Source organism: Varanus komodoensis, unplaced genomic scaffold (genome assembly GCF_004798865.1).
Source record: "Varanus komodoensis strain SLA01 unplaced genomic scaffold, ASM479886v1 scaffold3, whole genome shotgun sequence".
In the NCBI taxonomy this organism is placed as follows: Eukaryota; Metazoa; Chordata; class Lepidosauria; order Squamata; family Varanidae; genus Varanus; species Varanus komodoensis.
Window position 1 is genome coordinate 59,196,631 of NW_025335761.1, and position 17,079 is coordinate 59,213,709.

The window sequence follows — 17,079 nt, forward strand, 5'->3', positions numbered from 1 at the left end:
CTGGTTTGATTGCCTTGCAGTCCAAGGGACTGCAAGGCAATCAAACCAGTCAGTCCTAGAGGAGATCAACCCTGGCTGCTCTTTAGAAGGCCAGATACTGAAGATGAAACTCAAATGCTTTGGCCACCTAATGAGAAGGAAGGACTCCCTGGAGAAGACTCTGATGCTGGGAACGATTGACAGCAAAAGGAGAAGGGGGCGGCAGAGGATGAGGTGGCTGGATGGAGTCACTGGGGCAGTCGGCGTGAGCTTGGGTGGACTCTGGGAGATGGTGGAGGACAGGGAGGCCTGGAGGAATGTTGTCCATGGGGTCGCGATGGGTCAGACACGACTTCGCGACTGAACAGAGCAGTCCTCTTTTGTGGTCCTTTCAGAAAACCCAGGGCCAAAACTGGCTTGCAAACAAGCTGAACAAGCTAAACTTGACCCTTCTAGCACTCTGTCACCACCCCTGTTTTTTCCTTCTTTTTTTCCCCCTTGTTCAGAAGCACTCTAAAACTGAGTTGTTTGAGATACTTTTGGAACTCCGAGTAAGTCAGTAAGTAAAGCAGACATTTTCCTGAGCATGTTGCATGGATGGCATTTTTTTCTGAATTAATGGACTTGTTGCTGCTGTAAAAAAATAACTACAGAAATAGGGATTTTTGTGCCAGAGCTCTGCATGTACGCATACGTATATGGAGAAGTTTCGGGGGGTAATTGCCCCCATTAAATGCTTATGTGGAGCTTCCCTTTCCATTCAGTTCTACGGAAATAGGGAAGGAGGAGAAATTCGTTCAGTTGGCACCTTGATGCCATGTCATCTAATTTTGCACTTTCAAAGCCAATTCATGACTTCAAATTCAGTATCCTTCAGACTTCACACATCTCCAAATTTTGCACTGGTATTCTCCAACACAAACATAGAAATAAAATGCATCCATTCAACATGTGTGTGTTAGTGCAAATAATGTTGAAAGCACACTATGAGCCAGTGTGGCGTAGTGGTTAAGAGCACAGGACTGGGACTCAGACGATCGGGGTTCGAGTCCCCGCTCAGCCGTGGAGCCAGCTGGGTCTCTTTGGGCCAGTCACAGACTCTCAGCCCGACCTACCTCAGGGGTGTTGCTGTGAGGGTAAACCTGAGAGCAGCAGGAGGAGAATTATGTAAGCCTTTCAGTTCTTTGTAAGAGAAAAAGTGGGATATAAATCTAATACAATAAATAGCAGTAAATAATATTCGAGGAAAAGTGCTTACCAAATGTATAGATCAGTCAATGCTGCATGGAAAAAAATACCTGTATGGGAACATATGTGCACAAAAGTATACATTTTCAGGTGACCTTCTTTCCAATTTTTGGTGTCCAGGAGTAGCTGGATTTAAGTTTGGGAAAATTCCCAGCACTTGAATCTAAGATTGGAAAAATGAAAGAAGGATCGCTGGATGCATCCTTCATGGAGGACCTCCCCTTGTGCACGGCACAGTACAAGAGGCCATGAGGCAGCCTTGTACTTTTCCTCTGCAGTCAAGTGGGGAAACCTGGATCTGGTGTTCTTCACATGCTTTGCCCAGACAATTGTAAGGCAGAGAGAAGCTCCTGGCAAGGAAAATCATGAATCCACCATTGCAGTGAAGTCAGGACCTGGGCGAAAAGACAGCGGATGAAGCACAGGATTGCTTGAGCCACTGATATTCTGTTGGTAACACGGCCTGCGTCTCTTATCTCATAAACAAATTGAACACAGCAATAGTATAATCGACAGGGGACGAGGCTCCATCGGAAGAAATCCCACAGGCCAATCTGAAATTGCACCAAACTTGCTTTTGTGCTGCCTTAATGAGGGAAGAACTGCCATGCTCCAGTGCTGTGGATATCCTCTCTCTCACCTGAGGGCGAATACCGCGTTGGCATTCCTGCGATTACCATTGCATAACCCTTCCCCTGGAATTAGATGTTCCGTGAAGATTTGCATCATTAACGGCACAAACCTGGGCAGATTTAGATAGAAGAACAGTTCTGCTTCCAAACCATGCTGGCTGGGGCCTGCCGGGGATTTCGGGATTTTGGGGACTCTTCTTCTGTCTAAACATGTGTAGGATTTTGTGTTTAATTGGCTTCTTGGGGGACGGAGGTTGTTTGTTGCTTTTTCTTTTCTTTTTGAGGTTGCAAGTGTGCATGAAAAGTTTCGAGCCACAAGACCCTAACACTTTTAGTCATATGTTATTACTTGCAAAGGTTGTATTGGATGATTGTGCCATATAGGGATGTGCGAGGAGTTTGATTTGGGGCTGGAAGTCACCTGGATTCCCTGGGGTGCCAACCTGCCTTCTCACAACCATATGGCCTGTGTGTGTTTGTGCCACACGTGATGTGGAAGAAGGTTTCTGGTTGCACAACCGGACTTCCACGGGTGTTCTCAGGCTTCTTGGCTCTAATCGCTTTCTAAGCCACAGCCTAGCACAAGGGGAAATCTGCAGACTGGAGTGGGATGGATTCTGTGGGACTTTGTTGCAACACTGATGTCCTGTGAACAGCCTGGGATTAAAAGCGGACCACATGGCCCATGTGGCTGCTGCCCAGTCTGCAGTCCACGTATGAACAAGGTCCACACCGCTCTCCCTTGTTCAAGCTCTCTGTCAATAACTGGATGTTCATTTCTTCATACAGAGGACTGCCCCCTGTAAAGCAGGGGTACAGTCTCTACCAGGAATAATCCAAGGCAGGCAAGCACCCTTGGGGTGTGAGATGCAATATGCCACATAGCTGGACAGGTTCCCTTCGCAGTGTCACTCCTGACCCTGGGCTTTTATATGGCCTCCTGGGGCTGGATTGGTCACTGAGGTCAGCTGACGGATTACTCGGGTAGCAGAGCTTGGATGGCCGCTAGGGATGCATCCACGTGAAATCCATTCCAGTGCATGGCTGATCAGGGTTTCCCCAGTTCCCATCTTCCAGACTGAACACAGTCCAGGACACCATCTACAGCTGAAATCCTTAGATATCTGAGCTTGCAGCATGATCTGAGAACCAAAAATAAAGCAACTGTTTTCAATCAATGGGAGGGGAAGGAAGACATCTCCAGGATGCACCCAGCTGATGTGTGCATTTGGGAAAACGGGCAGCGGCGTGCGCACCGATCTTCATGCAAGAACAAAAGCCAAAACCAGAGCTTGCCACTTGAGCATGGCTCGAGGTGGTGCCGTGCAGATCCCGGCTGTGGTGCAGCTGGTAGCCATGGTGGGGAAAACCTGGGCTCTCTATGGGAGGGTGCCCATTGAGGACGCCTTCTCCAAGGGCCCCCAAAAGCTGCAGCTGGCACTGGCGGCCGATCCCTGCCTTGATCCAAACCAATATTTTAGGTATAGGGATGTCAATTCCAGGTCTTCTACTAGACTGTGGTGGAAGAGGGTATTCTAGAAGGAAGAAACCTGTCTCAGGTTGTTGCTGCCTGCAGAAAGAGAGAGAGAAAGGCTGAAATGCAAATTGTAGTTCCCTGATGCCAATTTTCCAATCTGCTTCCAATCCCCAAATTTCCCCAGGCTTCCTTTTCCTCTCTCATGCAATGTTTTCAAGCCCAACTTTAGTCAGCATCTCTTCTGTAGAAATCTCCATTACAAACGCCTCCATAGAAAATGTTTTTTCCACATTAGAAGGAATTAAACTGGATGCTATTTGGTTATTTTTAATAGGAGTGATTTAGAGCACAGATGGCAGCATTTCCAGATTGTAAGGGCAGGGAGTTCTCTGAGTGTTAAGTTGATATGCTTCCAATGAGGTCTATTAAGCTAAATTTAGCCTAACTTGACTAGCAAAGAAGTCTTGAGGCTGTTAGAACCTAGAGCCCACGGGGCTCTTCAGATTTCCAGATCTGAAGCTGGAGATGGGACCTGATCATGGAGCTGGGAGTCCCTGCCCAGATCAACCACTGGATTGTACCCCATTATTTTATGCATGATTGTAACCTCAAAATACACACATGCATAACACTTCATACCATTATTTAACCATACTGCAGGATGTATCCTGAAAAAAGCACTCCTTCCACATAACAGTAAGCGTGTCATGGCGATTTTTCTAGTTAGTTTGGAAACACTTTTTAATAACAAAAATCCTATGCATGTCTGCCTACATGCAGATGCCTTTGAATTTAATAAGACCTACCTTAACTAGGTAAGTGGCCATAAGGTAAGCGCCTCTGTGATTTCTCAGCAATTTTCCCCATTTTGGGGGTTGCAACGGATCTCAGTGAATTAGGCATCATTCACCTAATTCATGCCTTTATTCCCCAAATCCTCAGTGAAGAAAAGACCAAAATATGCACATCGGTAGCCTTAGAATGGGCTTAAAGGTGCTGCATTCAATATTGGTTAAATGTATTTTAAAATGCAACAGGATGGAAAAATGAGGACACACATGGGTTGGGAGACAGGCACACTTAGAGCGGACCCATTGAAGTCTATGGGACTTATACTTGTCATGGCTGACTTACTTTCCACTGATTTCTTGACTATGTCTGGGTCAAACCCATTGGCTACAACACTGAAAAGCCGAGGATGCTTGCTCCAGCTTGGCTAGGACTCTGCCCACGTGATTTTCTGCAAGTAAGGGAACAATCCTGCAGTCCTTGGGAAAGCATCCAAGGGATTGTAGGATTTTTCAGAGTTCTCCTCCTGGAGCGATTGACAATGCTAACTCCATGGAAGGGCAACTCTGAATACTGACACCCCCCCCACCCCGCATTCCACCCCATCACAGCTGATGCCGAAAGAATCGCATGGTCTGCTCCATGAGCTTGCAAATGCAGCCTTGGAGGGAGGAAAAATTGAGTGTTCTGGAGGATGGGGAGCAGAGGGGAGGGTCAAGCTCGGAGGTAACGGAAAAATAGCCTTACAAAACCAAAGGAGGAGGGGCAGGTGAGAATTGCCTCCTTCGCTTTTGCTGCCCTGCCAGCAGTTGCCCTGGCAAAGCATGGTCCACTCCGTGAGTATCGGTTGGAGAGGTTTGTTTCCAGAGCAATGCCTTTGCAGGCCAGCTGGAAAGTCTAGGAGGAGATAGGGATATTCCCGATCTCAGTCATTGCCCCCCCCCCCCCACCCCGGTCAGGCCCTGTTCAGCTGCTCAGGTTCTGGAGGAAGACCCTGACTCAGCATCAGAGAAAGAAGGATCTGGATCAGGGCCCGGTCACACGACGCAAGGTCAGGCTGCGGGGAGTGTGTCTCAGTGATTTCACAGAGGGGGCGGTCGGGGGAACCAGCTACTTATGCAGCCAGTGCTAAACTTGGAAGGCCCACCTGGGCCAGGTGCAGCTGAGGAAACATTCCATTGGTCGGTGAGAGGAAACAGATGTGGCCAAAGGCGCTCAAGCCAAAGCAAGGGCAATGACTGAAGAGGTGACGGGGGGAGCCATCTCATGGATGCAGTTCATGGCACTGGGCCAGGCTTCCTGGCAGAGCGAGATAGGCAAGCGGAGCGCCTTCCCTCCAGGAGCAAAACACATTTGTGAGCACAAAATCACTAAACCAGGCATACCTTCTTCTAGGCCCCTGGACTATTTCATACCTTGAATCTCATGTCTTGGGAATCACAAAGTGCTTGTGGGGCTTGAATCACAAAGTTGGGCTTTCAGATCCTGACTTCTATTTCTGTTTGGATTACCTGAATTAAGTGTACTACAGGTGGTGATGGGGTGTGTGTGTTGGGGTGGGGGGAATCCTCTTACAGATCAGAAACTGGTTAAGGAACTGATTGCAAAGAGGGGGACTAAATGGTAATTTCTCCCGTTGGAGGGGTGCAAAGAGTGGGGTCCCACAGGGCTGTGTTTGGGCCAGTGCTTTTCAATGTATTCATAACTGGTCTGGAATTAGAAGTGGATAATGAAGTGGCCGAGTTTGCTGATCACACCAAACCATTTAGGGTGGTGAAAACCAAAGGGAATTCTGAGGAGCTTCAAAGGGATCCTCTCCAGGCTGGGAGAATGGGCAACAAAATGGCAGCTGCAGTTCAATGTATGCAAATGAGGAGTAATGCATGCTGGGGTGAAAAATCTCAACTCCAAGTGTACTCTGATGGGATCTGAGCTGGCGGTGAGTGAGCAAAAACGGGATCTTGGGGTGGTGGTGGACGGATTGATGAAATTGTCGGCCCAGTGCTGAGCTGCTGTGGAGAAAAAAACCTCCATGCTAGGCACCTTTAGGAACGGAATAGATAATAGAACTGCCAAAACCTGACTGCCTTTATACAAATCTTTGGTGCATCTGCACTTATAATAATGTGTGCATTGCTGGCTGCTGCACCTGAAAATGACTTTATCGAGTTGGAAAAAGTACAGAAAGAGGCAACCAAAAGGATCAAGGGTTAGAGCAAACTCTGAGGAACGGTGGCAAGAGCTGGGGTTCTTTTGCTTAAAATTGTCTGAGCTCATGTGCATGTGGGTTTTGCACTTAAAAGTAGCCTAGCAATATTTCAGAGAAAAGCATAATCTTCATGTGCCTGCTTCAGTTCAATAAAATGAGCGTTACAACCTCACAGGCTGCACCAACCATTCCTGATGAAGCAATGAACACGGCTTTGGTACTGTGCTAATATATGTGAGCTCTCTTGTATGTGCATGTTCCTAATTCCCTTTCTTTCCCTCTTTCCAGCTCTTCTTTATGCAACTATTTTTGGAAACGTCACCACGATTTTCCAGCAAATGTATGCCAACACCAACCGTTACCATGAGATGTTGAACAATGTCAGAGACTTCTTAAAGTTGTACCAAGTCCCTAAAGGCCTTAGTGAACGTGTCATGGATTATATCGTCTCCACATGGTCGATGTCGAAAGGGATCGATACGGAGAAGGTATGACTGTGTGTGTCTGTGTGAGGAACAGCGCTTCTTGGACAATTTAACCCAATCTGCATTTTGTGATAGAATATGAAAAAGATGGAATGGTATAATGAGGCAGAAGTCCATTCGTATTCATTCAATCATTTAGTTATAATGCATACATACATATTTTATTTTATTTATTTTATTTATTTATTAAAACATTTTTATGCCGCCCCATTCGCCGAAGCCTCGGGGCGGCTCACAACAATAAATTAAGACAATAACAATTAAATATTCAAAAATAAGTCAGGGTACTCTCAGGGCTGTGTGTTTTGCACATCACTGTTGTGCAGTTGATGTTGTTTTGTGGCATTGAGTCATCTCTGAGTCATGGCAACCCTGTGAAGGAAAGCTCTCCGCAGTGCCCAATCCATGACAGCCCTGCTCTGCTCTTGTGAATTCCAGGCGGTGGCTTCCTTCCTGGAGTCCATCCATCTTGGTCTTCCTCTTCTTCTGCCTTTGACTGTCCTTCGCGCAATGGTCTTCTCCAGGGAGCCTTGCCTTCTCATGATGGTCCAAAATAGGAACCGCCTCATTTCTGTTATTTGTGCTTCTAGGGGAAGCTCTGGCTTGACTTGATCTGGGTCCCATTTGCTTTTGTGTCAATCCAGATTATTCACAAAAATCTCCAGCATCGCACAATTCCAGAAATTGGTTTTGGGAACAGAACAACTGTTGTGTCCCGCGGTTTTACGGATGAGACCAGAGACCAGTTGGAATTTTCGAGAGAAGAAGTTTATTTACCTGCAGGGACCACACTCGTTGGAGTGCGGTCCCGAGCAGAAGACAGCGGCTTTTTTATACTCTTTTACAGCTATGCAGGTGCTTGAATAACAGCGAACAATGGGGGAACCCCACTGAGCTACATTTGCACATTTTGCACATTTCCCATGCTAAAGCAAGCAAGCGAGGCGTGACATCTGCGGTTATGCTTGAGTGTAGCCTGCTTTGTTGTCAGCCTTGCGTAGCGCGCACATTCGTTGGGGTTCCTGTTCTTGTTCACGCGAACAGGACACCCTGATCATGCTTTTTACCCTTGACGAGCCATGCCCTGGCTGCATGTTTCGATTATGAGGGGGGGTTACAACAACAACAACCCAAGGTCACCTTCCATCCACCCATCCATGCCATACAACCATCCTTTCAGTCATTAAGTAAAAAAGAATACTTTATTTAGGCTACCGTCTGATCGCTGCCACCCCAGATGTTCCTGAGCCACCCAACTCTGAGGCCCACTTGCACCCGTGCCTGGAACGCGGCACGGCGGTTGGGATCTCTGTGGCCACCATGCCTGGCCCATGCATTTCAGGAGACAGACTCGATGCAACAGCAAGCAGAGTGGGGGAAGGGGTCTAAGGCACCAGCAGGAACTGGCATTGGTAGATGGCCCTTGTGTCTTCTCCTCACTGCTCACGGCACCCCCATTTCCCCCCTCTGTGGTGTATTTCTGCTCTCAGAAGGGCAGCTGGGGCAGTTCTTTCCATGCAAGCTGAGGAGGAGGCAGCTGAGGACTCGGCCACTAGGATCATAGCATGGAGGTCAGAGGACCAATTGTGTGTAGCTCTGAAGACTTCTGTGCCCCCTTATAAGATGCCAAGAGGCCAAGGGATCGTGTTATTTGTTCCTGTATTTCTCTAGCGCCTTTCTGAAGCCAGTCAAGGTGGCTTAAAGAAGAATAGAAACAAAGACAAGCATCCAAAACAGCCTCCAAACGCATGCCAACTTAGCAATGGAAAAAGCCACATTCAAATGATGTGACTTGAAAGTGTATAGGTTTGATAGAATCCCAAAGAAATTCCAGCAACTGAATGAAAGGCCAATGAATAAATGCCAAAATGAAAACGATTTTAACATTCAGATCAAGAAACAAACAAGCATTTTCATAACTTTGAACAGTGAGCTGAAACAATGAAATGCATTCCGGAAACTTTGCAGCACAGCAGACTTTCAAGGTGATGCTCCTCCCAGACGCAAATTACTTTATAGCAGTGCTTGGAGAAAGAACATTTAGTATGAAACTGTCCATACTGATCCTTTAATATCCATCTCTTTTTAATATCCCGTGTCTTTTCCCCTTTATCCAATTATTTTGCATACTTTTTCTCTTTCACTATGGCTTCTCTCTTGTGTGTTGTCAATGGATCTGTGAGTCTTTTGGCAATTTTGTCCTGCTTTTCACAACTGGCTTTAAAATATATGGAGAGGTAGCTGTATGAATTCTCTGTGGTGTATCTTGCCATCCACAGTTCCTTCCAAACTCAGTACATTTAAATAAATATATTACCATGTTTATGCTTCCTTGAAGAGCACAATGAAACAGATATGTTGCAATGCAGAGGCTAGCTTGATTTTTTCATCTCTGAGTCTTAGATGCTGGAGCCCTGCAAGCCAACGGATTTTTTTAAAAAGAAGCCCTCAGCATTCTTTGCAATAAGATTTATGACGTTACACTGATACATTCACCCCAGCTTCATATAGTACCTTTCAGGCAGCTAAATGCTCCATTATGAGAAGTTTAATTCCCTTCTTTATAATCCATATAATAAAAGAGCCAAGAAGGAATTGCATATGCCCTGCAAAAAAATGGAGAAAAATTCTATATTTAAACTTTTGCAGCAGGGTTCCTATGGTGACGGGAAATTATAATCATATGGGAACGTGAGGATTTAAAAATAGCTGCTGGCCAATACGTCATGAAAAAGTGTGTCTTCTTAAAATAGTTGGTGTGTATGTCCTAGAACAAAAGAGGAAGCGTTTGTAAAGGACTGGTTAGTGGTTCGAGCTTCAGCAAGATAAATCTGGGTTTGACTCTCTGCTCAGAGATGTGAGAATGAGTGAGGCTTGGTTTTCTCGAGGTTCTTTGAGCCGTATCTTATAAAGATAGGTCTGCCTCATGTCTGTTCCCAAATATAAGCATTTTTTGTTTTTGCTCAAATGGGAAAAGGGGGCTTTGTGTGTGCAATTTTTTAACACATTACTCAAATGCACACTTTTCCCCCGTTGATTAAAATGTGGAAAGTCACTTTTTCCCCAATGTGTGTTTGGAAAGTGTGCCGCTTTCTAACCATCCCATTATGCAAATGTGAAGGTTGGATGTGCGTAAAATTTGCCTGAAAAAACACACGAGTTGTACTATTTAATGAAATGGAATACAATTATTCCGTCTCCCTAATCAAGGCTTGGTTTTATAGGCTTCTGAACTCATTAAATTATAGAGACGCCACCAGCTGTGTGTGTGCTGTGGATGGGGATGATGGTGAGTGGATCAAGGTGGTTGGGTCGTTCTCCTCTGTGCCCATTTCCTTATGAAAGTGACCACTGCCACCCTTCGCTCTTGACATACCAGCTTTGGACGCCTTCTTGATTAGCTGGGCAGTGTTGATCTGGCTGGTGAAATCAGAGCTAATAGGCTATCAGCTACAGTTCTCAGTGTTCCTGGGTTAGGGTGGCCATGTGCCCTCTTTTTCTGGTGGTCCGTTCTCTGTTTCAAGGGCTGCCTGAGGACTCTCCTCTGGGTGAAGGAATCTTTTGATGAAAAATCTGAGCAATCCAGGTCTGATAAAAAAGATAAGGATCCATCAAAAGGGAACACAGGGCTGATCCTGTAGTTGGCACTTGGAATATAGAGTGAGCAGCAAATGCACTGATTCTTCTGGAGAGACTGACCACATTTCTATTTAAATTATAACGTTTCTTTCTAAATGTGCACCTGTAGCTCTAAATTAGCCCATGCCAATTTTATGCTAATCGTGTTGGAGGTATCTCAGTGGCAGAACAGTTGAAACGTTGGGGGGTGCATGTTTTGCATAGGATTGTACCTTCAAGAGGGAAATTGGAAGAATAAAATGCCCAGCAGCTCTGCCTCCAAGGTTCCAGGAAGGGAGGGGGATTCTCTGGGTCCATCTTCATTCCAGCAAATGCCATTGGTGAGCGAACATCACGTGATTTCATCACATGGACAGGCCACGTGAACAGAAGCTATCCAAATGAGGCCAGACGGCAGACCATACCGTGCCCTTGCCAATGTTGGCTTCCAAGATGCACCATTTATTATTTTATTTATTTATTTTTCGATTTATATCCTGCCTTTTTCCTACAAAGGGCTCAAGGCAGCTTACATCTCCTCCTCCATCTTATCCTCACAACAACAACCCTGTGAGGTAGGTTGGACTGAGTGTCTGTGACTGGCCCAAAGTCACCCAGTTGGCTCCATGGCTGAGCAGGGACTCGAACCCAGATCACCTGAGTCCCAGTCCCATGCTCTTAACCACTACACCACACTGGCTCTCAATAAGATGGTGCTTAAGATGGTGCATAAGATGGTGCTTGGCCAAAAAATACATATACACAGAGCAAGATTCATATTAAAGAAGAATTCTTGTCCAAGTTCTTAGGAGTGCGTGAATCAGCCAGATTCAAGCTTGCAGAAGTTCTGAATGCTTTGAATTCTGCCTTGAAGCTTGTTCTGATGCAAGTCTGTATCATCTTGTGAGCTTTGTTTTTCTGTTCTGCATGAATATCCATGCATAGTTTCATGCATAGTTTCCCAAGCATTCATATCGATTGTGCGCATTTTTGAACTGTGTCCATTCTTCTCCCATTGAGCAAAGTATATTTGTGTGCCTTTTTCAAAAATATGCCTTTTATTGCATAGGTTTCTGTACCGGTATGCTGTGGAACACCTTATTTATTTATTCATTTATTATATATAAAGGAAACAACAAAAGAAAGTGAAAGAAAAGAAAGGTTACCAAGGGACCGGTACTAGATCAATAATCTTCCAATACTAGATTATTTATTTGCTTAATTTTTTTCTATACCATCTATTATAGGATATATAGGATTTTTTTTCTATACCATCACCGATTATATAGATGCAAGAAATTCCAGAAAAATTGGTAATAGTTTATTACAACGTGTAGCTACAATTTGAACACAATACTTTGTTAAAAATAATACTTAGTTAAATTAATAAATATTTAATGAAGACTACTAATTATTATATACAAATTGTTTCAACATGGATTAATGTATGCAATGATCAATTTAGTATCAATGCTTCTTGAATTTAATTTCTTTTTTATTATGGTATTTTTCATTTGGGTAAAAAGAGGAAAACTCAGTTATCGTTGCTGGGTTTGTGATCATGTTATAAGGTGATTTTTTCTTTATTTGGAGCACATTCTTCATGCACATATGACGCTCCAAGCTCAGGACTATAAGGACTCCAAGCACATTTTGCTTCTGAGCCTTTATTCAGGCCAGAAAATGAGACCTGCATAAATTCTGATCGCAAATGCTCTGGAAACATCCCCATCACTAGTTCGGATGCATGATAGCATCTGGCCAAAGGTTGCCCAATGTCAGGATGTGTGAGGAATTCGTTTTGCGGGTGGAAATCCATCCAATCCATCAGATTTCTTGGGCGCCACTCTCTGGACTCCGGCTCATGTTCTAGTGTCCCTACGTCCAAGTTTGGCGAGCACACCCCATGTCTGTGTGGCCCTCACTAGGAATCGAACCTTGCACAACCGCTGTGCAACCGGTGCCCCTGATGCAGCAGAATTTCGCCAATTACACAAACGGGATTCCGCAGCCCTTCACCTGTTAGCTTGACTTGCTTGCTAAGGCAGGGCCAAGCATGACTTGAAGAAGGACAGGTTCTGTGGAGCTGTGTCACAAACCTACATCTCTGTAATTATATTCAAAGATAGGCTGGACATGCACATGGTGGGCATGTCGTGAGTGGAGCTGGCTGATGCCAGAGGTCAGACTAGATGGCTCGGGAGGCCCCTTCTGGCTCGCTCTGTTTCTGTGTTTCTGTATTCCAAAAAGAGGAACCACGGTACCTTTGTGCTGTGCAGCAACATCCTTGAGTCTTCCCTCTAGATTAAACTCAGCAACTAATTCAGATTCCTCAATCAGCATAAATGCATCTCTCTGCAAACACAGGCACAAAACATCACTCTGCTGGCAACAAGAAGCTGTTTGCAAAGAGGAGTTGCCTTTTTGCTATCGGCTGCTTGTTGCATCTTTTCTCTTTTCTGATCCTTCCCCTTTTAAAAATCATTTCCAAGGGCGCACTTAACACAACTTAAAAATATAGCATCTGTAGCCAACAGAAAAGGAGATGAGCGCCAGGAGAGCACTCTTCAAATAAGGTCTCTTAAACGGTCATAAGAATATTTACAGGAATTCTTGGGTGCTGCTGAAACACTCTTCCCAGATTTGAATGTCTTTGTGTTAATTGGAACATACTTGACAGCAAGTGAAAAATTGATAGCTTGCTTCTTTTGCTATGGGAAAAATAGGTCATTATAGAGAGAATGGCAAATAATATTTTCTCAGCCGAGTTTCAATTTCTCTGCTAGTGACAGAACGTCAGTCCAGACCTGATATCTGTTTCTCAGACTTCGTGATTATGGTTAGGCTGCAGCGATACTAAGGTACATGAAGCTGCAGGCAGGAGGAACTGTGGAGCTGCTTAGCCAGACTTGTTTTGTTTCACCTCCCTGCAGAAATGGAAGCCATACAGAGTCATATTCGACATGACTATGGCCTATGCCCAGACCACAAGCCAGTTCCCCAAAGCCCTGGAACTAGGCTGTGACTCTGTTAAAGGTAAATTGCGGTGGAGTTTCCATAGATCATGTCCTAAGGGTTGCGGTCCTGTATGAAGTGTGTTCTTTATTTTTTACTTGAGCCATTTCTGTAGCTCCCTTTATTCCAAGGTAAATCAAAAGAAAGCAGCACTAGGGGATTATAATATGACTGCAACCCAGCTGGGCTCCTGAGAAGCATCCAAACTCAGAGGCATATGGGCATCCGAACCGGTGTTGGAGAAACGCAAAGATCTGCATGAAAATTAACTCCAATTTGCATTTGAACAAGAAAAAACAATGCTGGTAATCTGATGCAGACTTGAGCTGGAGTGACCTTTGAGCTCAAGTTTTGCTGATTTGCACATCCCTGCAATAAAGCTACATGTCATGGTAGCTAACGAATTACGAACCAGCAATCAAAACAACTTGCCACGCAGCTAACCCAGGCCTTCCATATGCCGATTACTCTTAGCGTTGCAGGACGGGCTGCTTCATCCATTCATGCTCTTTTCCAACAGCTTGCAAATTCTAGTGCTCCTCTCTTCTAATCCAAGGGCCCATTTTAAAGCATTTATTTTAATCCATATCCTATTTCTGTGACCATTCCTGTACATAAAGCTGCAGCATGGAGTTAGCATTATTTAATGTCAAACGTTTTTACCGTTCCACTAAGTGTGTTTTCCTTCTCTGGGCATTGGTGTTAACTTTGCACATTTTGTGAGCAGAGAACTAATCAGGGCCTGCTTGCCGATGGGGGCCGAGGAGGGATGGGAGTTCCCCGCTTATTCAGCCAGCCGGAGAATCGTTGTGGCACTTACAGCTACAGTGCCCTGACGAGTCCTCTCGCTCTGTGTGTGGGTTTTATAAAAATCTTCCATGCTCATTACCCAGTCAGATGCTGAAAAAGAAAAAAGAAGGAAAGGACTCCTGTGAAAGTTCAATTAATTACTGTGCTTTTGTTCATGCTTGCAAAATAAAGGGTGGTGATTAGCCAGGCTTATGAGATCCAGTTCCTGGGACTAAGGGTGGGGACTCATCTCCAGTTGGGTGGGAAAGCACCAGCAAAGACAGAGCTGGAGTTTGGGGATCTGTGAGAATCCAGTGGATTCCTTGGGCTTGATGCACTGGACTTGAGACTGCTTCACTCTTCTATACCACATTTAGCAGCTGTTTGGGCTGCTGCTGCAGCTGATACAGAAGAGGTTTGTCCCACAGGGCTCTCCAGGAAAAGGGTCCCAGGTGATCACTCAGTCAGAAGCATCCGTCTTCCTCACCACCCCCACCAGCCACTCTGCTGCTGAACTTGATGTGGACATAGAAACAGAGTGAGTCAGAAGGGGTCTCCCAGGCCATCTAGTCTGACCCCCGGCTTCAGCCAGCTCCCGTCATGCCTACCATGTGCATGTCCAGCCTATCCTTGAACCCCCTCACCGATAGGGCTTCAGCCATCAAACTGCAAGCATTTGCAGACTTTCTCTCGGCCTGGTGAACTTTGCAAGACTGGGCTGAACATGAGCGGATGTTCACAAGACGCTAGAGGGACAAGTTTCTCCAGGGTCTGCCCCAAACCCCACTGGAGGCTTCCTTTGCTCGGTGTGGGGGCAGAATAGCTCCGTGATGGAGTATGTACTCCGCATGCAGCGCATCCCGGGCTTGATTCCCAGTATCTCCCCTTCAAAGGGACAGCTAGAAGTGGATGTCCGTCAGAAGAATTACAGAGCATTACTGTTAAGAATGAAGTAACTGCTGTTGCGAAAGATTCCACATGCCTTGGCTCAGTCATCAGTTTAGAGGGAGACTGCTGCCAATCTGAAGAAGACGGAGACTTGGAAGGGCAGCAGTGAAGGAACTGAAAAGGTCATCCGCTGCAAGGACGTTTCACTGGGGACCAAGGCCAAGATCATCCACACTATTGTGTTCTTGTTCACATGGTGTGAAAGCTGGATGGTGAGGAAAGCTGACAGGAAGGAAATGGATGAATTTGAAACACGGTGCTGGAGGAGAGCTTTGAAAATATGCTAGGCAGACAGAAAGACCAAAGTGAGTCCAAGGTCAAATCAAGGCAGAGCTTTCTTTAGAAGCAAAAATGGCAAAACTGAGGCTGTCATCCTTCAGACGCACCATGAGAAGGCAAGCATCCCTGGAGAAGACCATCATGCTAGGGCAAGTCAAAGGCGGGAGAAGAGGGAGACCATAAAGGAAGCCACAGCCTTGAATTTGCAAGAGCTGAGCAGAGCCATCAGGGACAAGACATTTGGGAGAGCTTTCATACATAGGGCTGCCATAGGTCAGAGACAATGCAACAGTGCATAACACGAAGTGTATGCGAAAGACCAGAGGGGCTGGTGCCTCTTGGGTTGGCCCCTTGTCCATTGCAGCTTTCATCCTGAGCATTGTAGAAGTGATCCCTCATGCTTCATGGCAACCAATATATTTTAGGGCTGGGATGCAGCACCAAGGCTAGCTCCCGCAGAGTGCAGAACTAATGCTGTAATGGATAATGACCCCTGCTGACCTAGGCTCTCCTGTCTGCCTGAGGTCCTGGAGAGCTTACAGTCCAGAGTGTTGGGCTGGACAGGCAGAGGAAACCCTGCATTTTGCAGTGGTTGGGATGCTGGGCTGGGGCTTGGGAGGCCCAAGTCCTAGTCCCCGCCCAGCCACAAAGCTCACTGGCTCTCAACCGAACCTACCTCACAGGGTTGTTGTGAAGGCAACGCAGAGAAGATAGGAAGGTCTCTCTTGGGTGTACAGCAGATTCCTCTCCCCAGTTCCTAATTTATGGGTTGGGACATATTTGAGAGAGAAGGGAGCAAAGAATGGTGACTCCATCAGTTTCTCCAATTCTTCTTCCAAAGGGCAAGCTTTTCCCATCCTATTTATAATGAAATTTGGGGATTCTGGATGACAACTGAAAAAATGCTCACCTCTCTTCCTTGGACCGATGCTACTGGTGCAGCGATTCCCAGGATTGAGTGCTGTCTTGTGCCTGCCTGATGCATCACCGTGAAAAAGTAGTGCCAGCAAACTCGAAATGTTTCGGTGCGACAAACATAACACCATAGTCTGGGTTTGAAGGCCGGGCATTTCAGTGCAGAGAACTCGAAGGAACGAACTGAAATGAATTTGTGAGCATTGCTATTTTTTCTGATGCTCTTTTTGTGTGCATTTCTCCAGATCCATTCATCTTCTTTGTGTGTTTTTGAAATGTATGCCATTTTGCACAGACATTAAACTCGCTTGGCTGATTTTTTTCAAATGTACACATTGCTGAATATGTGTTTTCTTTATCCCAATCTCATCACAAGCTTGCAAAGGCACGGGCTTTACCAGAGCTCCTTTCTGGCTTTTCTCTCAGTTCCTGGCGTTGTGACTTGGGTAAATTCTGATCAAAAATGAATGGAAGTGAATTTCTCATGAATTCCTTGCAGACAATTTTCAAAAGAGCTGTGAGGTGTTAATTGTGTAGCTATGAGCCTCGCTGGTTAACTGGCCTTAATGGATTTTATGGCAGTTCCTTGGGCACTCGGAAGGTTTGCCATACAGAGAAAATGATATTTAGCACATTGAAATCCTTTTAATAGATCTGTGTCTGTTGCACAGACTCCTAAACGACAAAAGCCATTAT

At 45.6% G+C, this 17,079-nt stretch overlaps 1 protein-coding gene across 1 annotated transcript in view; it reads left to right on the forward strand.

Annotated features, from left to right (window-relative positions):
• KCNH5 (potassium voltage-gated channel subfamily H member 5) overlaps positions 1-17,079 on the forward strand; it is a 200,413-nt gene that overhangs the window by 129,917 nt on the left and 53,417 nt on the right. The window contains exon 8 of the mRNA XM_044436976.1: positions 6,623-6,822. Within this exon, the coding sequence (XP_044292911.1) occupies positions 6,623-6,822 (200 nt within the window). The remainder of the gene's footprint in view (positions 1-6,622; positions 6,823-17,079) is intronic.